Genomic DNA, 6,876 nt, shown 5'->3' on the forward strand with positions numbered 1-6,876 from the left:
TGACGTTAAGTAAGTAAAAAATATAATAAAGTAACAAAAAATAAAATAAAGTATAGAATTAAAAAAGATAAAATGAAGTAAAGTAATAAAATAAAAAAGTAAACAAACAAAAGTGAACAATACTTCCAAATCTAGTACTTATACGGTACCAAATCGTTTTAATTAAACTTTTTTATCGTTTTCAGCGTTTTTCTAATAGGGTCCTTAGATATTTTCACGTGCTTTTCATGTTCTAAACTCGTGTCATCCCAAAAATAATTAAATTTACATTTAATTTCATCGCAGCTGAGAATTGCTGCCACATAAATGATCTCCTTGCAGGTTTTACGTGTGAGTCCTTTAGACTTGAAGGCTTTGAAATCTGCTGGAATTAAAATCTCACCGCCGACCGCAACCTTTTGAGCGGATACAATTTTGATTACAAACGCAATGGTTCGATCTCCCTCCTGAACGGCGAAGACCAAATTTAAATTCGGCTGGTTGGTCTCATCGAAGCTCAAATCCCGGCTTGTTCTCACGTAAGGGACACGGAATTTCGACGGCGGGTTTAACAAATTCACTCTGACAGAGTGTGCCAGTGCGCTTTCGGCAGCGCCACTATTTTGCTCAGCTGACACGAGCAACGTTACCAAAACCCGAGCAAATCTCTCCATGGTCGCTTCCGACCCATTTAAAGCTGTCATGGCATCGAATAATTCCTGTCTGTACCTAGAGTCAGCGTTGAGAGGTATTTGATCCGCAAGAGCCTCGTAGAATATTTTCGACATGTACCCTCTCACCTCCAAATTAGGGATCTTGAACACCGGTACCGATCCGCAAACGAAACCTTTGAAAGTCAGGTAGCCGAGATCGACTAAAAAGGCAATGAAAGTGTCTAGGATGTCGTCAGAACACTGGTTAAAAGCTGACGGTGGACTTCTGAGGTTTTGCAGATGCTTTAAGCGCGCAACATGTTCCAGCGGAAAATCCCCTCTCTCGTGAGCTTTGGAAAGTGGAAATTCTCCCCGCTCAAAAGCCTCGATGAGTACTGGCCCGAAGCAGTCCGGCGAGAATGCAGCTTTGAAAGTCTCCAAGGATCCAAGTTCCAGCCAATAGGGTTTGAGTTCTTTTGACGCGCTGAACAAGAAGCTGAGCACCGAGTACGGGTTGTACGTACTGTTTTCCCCGAAACCTCCGTACCAAGCCGTAATACCGTCCATATGCTCTTCCATATTCCGTATAATCGACAATTTTCTCACCTCGGGCTCCGTAAACCCATTGAAGTAGGCAGGAAACTGATTTTTACTGAAAAGTCGTGGGTTCTTCGTGTCCAGCGGGATGATGCTTGTGAGGAGCGTTTGTCGCTTCCGAAGAGTGTTCCCGGGTTTTTCCGGCTTCGAGCAGACATCGAAAAGGCTATCGAAGAAACCCCCCAGTTTCTCTATCACTTGGTCGTCGTACCTTTTCGGGTCGAAAATAATCTGACGCAATGCTGCGTCCACGTTGTCCGCCAACACGAAGGCGTCACGCTCATAATGCGCGAGTAAAATTTTTTTCAGGAACGAGATGCCCTCGCTGAAAGAGTGTGATCCCAGGTCTGATTTGGAATCAAGGAATTTAGCCACGAGTTCTTTGTCCTCAGAAGATATTTTTGACGAATTGGAGAGGTAAAAGTGGCTTTTAAAAGCTTCCCTCAATGTCCCGTTCATGAGATGTCGTGTATACTTGATTTCCTCGTAAGGCCCAGTATTTTCCGCGGCCAGGTCCAACCATATCACGGGGTGCTCCCCGAAGTTTTTGGTGAAAAATTGGATGGAATTCTTGTATACCAGTGGGTATTCACCCGTACTACGAATAGTATGACCGAAAACTTTGTAATTCCTATGTCGACGCTTGTCGTTGATCATTGTCCCATTAGGCCGAACATCGATTCCCAAGAATCGTCTGATCATGTCTAGATTGGTTGTTTTTCCGAATGATCGTCGCCCGGTCTGTAACGTGTTGGGAGAATAGACATCCTCCAAAAATGCCTCCGTTAGGAGCGACTTGTCGACGAAAAGCTCTGTATTCCGCAACACATCGTAAGTCTCGTAGGTTACTTTTATGGTTTCCAACGCCTTTAGACAGAATAAAAACAATATTTATCAGCAAATGCAAAAATATCAGTATCGCGGAATATGATTTTTTCAATGAAAGATGAAAGTTTGACACTTTGCTGGGAAACGGACTTTTGTCAAGTAAAAAAAATGGGTCTGGTAAGATATAGTTTCAAAATATTGATGTATATGCAATGTTTATTACAGGTTCTAAAGGACAAGCATCAGAAATCCAGTATCCATTTCTTATTTTTATCCTTCGCGGTTTTACTATTACTCCATACATTTTTCCTTTTTCCCATTTTTTATTCCGTATAAACCTCTATTTAGTACCTATAACGAACTTATGCCAGATTTCCAGTCAAATCGTCCTTTTTTGCATGGTGCTAATAATTGAAGGGGTGTGAGTCAGAGAAGCTTAAAAATGTTACAGAATCTCATTCGAAAGCTCTTTTTTTATTCATTGATAGGTGGATGATTTACATGGAAAATTTCAAGAAAATGTCATCAAATCACAAAGAAAATCCATGAAAAATGTATAGAAAAATAATTATGACTGTTCTTAAGTGAAGGAATTAATTGTCAAATAAAACTTCGCAACGTTGCACTGCAAGTGAGGGACCTTTCATGAAATACTTAACATCCTAAGGGGGGGAGGGGAGGGGAGTCGAGAAGAGCGTTACGACATTTTGCTCTAACATGTTAACGATTGGGACCTACGTCACAAAAGCGGCACGATGGGGGAAGGGTAGTTGCAAAATACGAAATCAGACATAGCAAACTCTACAGACAGAGGCAAGCCAGACATAGTCAAACATAGCCAAACATAAAAATAATCACAGTTTGAAAATTTCACGAAATTTTACATCACACATATATGTATGATGGTGGCGAAATTAAAAGACCTCATACATGATAAGAGAGATCGTTGCACCTATGGGGCTGCACACACGTTCAAAGTGAAGCTTCAGAGTGGCGGCTGTATACTGTTTAGCCAAGTGTAGCCATCGATTACCTGCAAAGGAGAGCGGCTCGCTCTATTTTGACGCGTCGATGCGCAACACTTGACTAAACAGCCAACACTTTGAAGCTTCACTTTGAACGTGTGTCCAGCCCTTATGAAATCTGTAACTTTTTTTATTCATAAAGAAATTCATGTGGTGGTGTATTGACCGGCACACTGACTCACAATCAGCTGATTTGCGTGTTTACAGATAAGTGCAACGATCTTTCTTATCATCTATGACGTCTTTCGATATCGCCACATATGTAAATGCGCGATTTAAAATTTCGTAAAAATTTCAAATTGTGATTATGTTTATATGTTCAAGTTTTATAGTAATGCTCTGATAATGGCGTAAGCGGGAAGGTACTTCAATAATTATGGTATTATCCACAACGCCTTTGCTCTATTTATCACATTCTATTCTAGTCAGTTAACTGGCTTTGTCCATTACAATGGACATTACATTTCGGATGTTCAAAACTCGCGCCAATTCAATGCGAGAACTCTAATTTGACGTGTATGCTTCATATGCATCCAGTGGAGGGCCTTGACAAGTGCATTCCTCTGTCAGAGTTTTTTAGAACTTATGTATATGATCCTTAAATGTGGGCGATTTTCAATTCTTTCCTAGCGACGGAAGGGTCGATATATATGTTTATATTGATACATAGAGTATCGCTGAAAAAAATAATATACTGTTTTAGCATCTAGGATGTCAAAAATGTGCCTGGTGAGCCCAAGATGCTACCTTTACTGCCCTCGCAGTTAATTATCATCATCATTAATATAAACTTCGAAGGATTCTGCCTTTTTCTATTTCACTCGAGGGGAAGTGTCCCCTCCCCGCCTCTCTTCCCCACCCGGTGACTGACGCTGCGCTGTGCTGAACGGTTCAGCCTGAACCTTTCCCCTATGTCTGACCGTTCCCCTTTCCTCTGTCAATCGAACCATGCCACCGCTTACGCATTGTCGCTCGCCCACCCAGGTACCAGGGTACATACCTAGCGGCCAGCGGTCAGTTGATGACAAATCTCGCTCATGCTCCCACGCAACGCATAGATTACGCCAGCAAATTATTTTCCGAATGATTAGAATTTCTTCGATAGTAATTTTCTTTATTTATTTGACTGTACTTTTTCTCTGCTTTACTGTGTTTTCCTTGGTTCTCTGCTGTGTTTTTCTTAAACCTCCTCGGTGTTTTTTTATCTTGCTCATGCTCACACGCAGCTGAGCTCAGATTACCCTAGTGGAGTCATTTTCTTTGTTATTTTTCTATATATTTTTCTCTGTTATACTGTGCTTTTCTTGAATTTCTTCTGCGTTTTTCTGTCTTTTCTTTTCCTTTCTGTTCTAATATTTCTTTTCCTATCCTTTGTTCTCTGAGGATATTTTTGATAAAATAAGCATGAATCCAGCTTCAATGATGACGTATTGCAGGACGTGTCGTCTGGCGACACAATAAATTCGCTGTTTAACATTGTGCGTCATAAGACGAACTTTCGACCTGTCAATGTAAATTTAATGGGTTTTGTGGGATTTCTTAGGCCCAGCTCAATTGAATAACGGCAAATCAAATTTTGAGTAGCAGGCCCACCGGGAATATAAATGAAATTTCCCGCTGGGTAACTTTTTATTATTTTAACAACACTGTAAAAAAGGGAAATTTATATTAATACTTATCATTTAAGGAAGCGCAACTAAAATTTCAGTAATATTTTTCAGAAAAGTAAAAAAAAAAGTGGCTAAAGATGGTTCCTCACTTACTCGTGGTGTTGGCTGTTTCTGCTAAGTGGGAACCGTCCATTTCAAGATACAGTCTATCTCTTGCCCCGTCATTGTTATTCTACAAGTTAATTGTGGAGTGAAAATTTAATAATGTTTTTTATGAAATCTTCTTAATAAAGTGATAAAAAATTCGCAACCACTACAAAATCGGCTCGCGAAGCGAGCCGAATGTCACTCGCGTAGCGAGTGACCGGGGGTCCAGGGGGCGCAGCCCCCCGGCTAGACGTGACGGGCGCGCGAAGCGCGCCCAGAACGGCTAGTACATCCTATGAATGCAAATTCAACTGCGTGGACAATCAAGGTAGCATCTTAGGACCACCAGACACATTTTTGACATCCTAGCTGCAGAAACAGCATGCCATTTTTTTCAGTGACATAGAGTCGTAATGTAAATGGGACAGCTGGCGCCATGTTCTGTTCTGCTCGACGAGTTCCGAGCCCGGTGTGCGCCGAGCTTCGGTCACTTTTTCGATACATGTTCGATCCAAAATGACGGTGTGGAATACGTAGTGATTCCTATCTTCTTTGTTTACATCGGTTGGCCGGGTACCCGTGTATCGCCAACAATCGATTATGTATCGAAAAAGTGACCCGGCGTCACACTGGAGTCTCGGAATTCGGGACCTGGAAAATGCTTAAAAGTGGCGCCAGCTCATCCACTTACATTACGACTCTATGTACTCTATGTGTTGATATTGCTAGAATCTAGAGGTTAATAAAATACGAGGCAGATAGTTTGGAGGCGATAAAAACAAAATAGGGACATTTTTTCCTAGTTACGCCCTTCCAGCAGACTTTTCATTCCGTAATAGCGACACGTGGGTGGGAACATTACTTTATCATTGTGCTTCTCACCCATTTTACTCTAGGGAATTCATCTCTTCACATTCTGTATCTCTCGTCGTGACATAGAACCGATTAAAAATGACAGTTTTAAAGGTTTGGCCGAACTTTGAGCATGGGCTATTGACCACTTACCAAACATTTTGTAGCGGCTAGAACGAAGATCACTACACGTGGGAACATTTCAAAACACGTAATCTAAGTAGAACTAACTCAGTCACTTGTGATGTAGAACTGAGGAAATTTAAAAAGTGTTTCCCTGCCTGGGAAAGATGATAAGCGCACCAATCAGCATAAAAAAAAATTTAATTATCCCACCATATTGCGGCGCGTGATAACAAATGTTTAGTTTTAACAAGACAGCCATGAACTTTGGATTCGGATGTTTTATTGAGAAACAAAGTAATATAAAGATTCCGCACTAATTGCCCTTTTTAATTACACCCGTCGTCAACTATAGAGTGCATTACCTACTATGTATATTTTAATCAGATGAAGACAAATAGGGGTCAAAGAATGTGAGCAAGGGCGTAGCGAGAGTAGATATTATTATGCTCAGTCTACTCGTTCTTTTCAATTTAGCGCGATCCTGATGATCCAATTTGACTTTCCACCGACTGACTGCGCAAAAAGAGATGACGTGAATGAAGACGTTTGGTTGACGATGGGGAGGGGGGGGGGGGGGCTGAAGGGTCGTACACAGAAATTCCCTTCAATCGACTTCGATTTATTGTAAAAGGAGAATTTACAGGTGTCTGAAATTTTGTGAATTTCGTGTTTAAAATGAAACTGCTGGCAAAACTGAGTACGAGGATATCCTTGGTTTCTAAATTAAACAATTATTTGAGAAAATGTGACAAAGTAACTTGTTCTATTAAAATACATGTGTTTAAATGGAAAAGTGCAGCCAGATGACGTCACAAGGCCGCATATTTTCTCATTTCTAGATCTATTTTTCTCCAATTTCCCATGTCAGAAAAAAAGTATGAAAAATACTACAAATTCAGCTCATTAGGCTCTCTCAAATGAAGCTATAAAATTTTTGTGTGCAAATTCTCAAATGTAGCAATTATAATATCGATTTGTGCCGTTTGTTTCCCTGTGCCAAAGGGTGATTTTGTAGTTGAGCCAGAAATATGTGGTTCTTGATTACAAATTACAGTCCCC

At 40.8% G+C, this 6,876-nt stretch overlaps 1 protein-coding gene across 1 annotated transcript; it reads right to left on the reverse strand.

Moving 5' to 3' along the window:
- On the reverse strand, nt 1-6,295 carry LOC109031150 (uncharacterized). Its single transcript, XM_019042500.2, has 2 exons — nt 5,845-6,295; nt 1-2,096 (listed from the first exon to the last, which is right to left on the reverse strand). The coding sequence occupies exons 1-2, from the start codon at nt 5,890-5,892 to the stop codon at nt 159-161; spliced, it is 1,986 nt and encodes a 661-aa protein (XP_018898045.2). The 5' UTR covers nt 5,893-6,295; the 3' UTR covers nt 1-158.
- Between the last annotated feature and the right edge of the window lie 581 nt (nt 6,296-6,876).

Source organism: Bemisia tabaci, chromosome 3, assembly GCF_918797505.1.
Source record: "Bemisia tabaci chromosome 3, PGI_BMITA_v3".
NCBI lineage: Eukaryota > Metazoa > Arthropoda > Insecta > Hemiptera > Aleyrodidae > Bemisia > Bemisia tabaci.

Excerpts from the sequence above, each read along its gene's own strand:
- LOC109031150 (XM_019042500.2), bottom strand. The coding sequence starts at position 5,892 with ATGTTCCCACGTGTAGTGATCTTCGTTCTAGCCGCTACAAAATGTTTG. Across the intron at positions 2,097-5,844 it reads TAGCCGCTACAAAATGTTTG|GCGTTGGAAACCATAAAAGT; the intron begins GTAAGTGGTCAA and ends TTCTGTCTAAAG.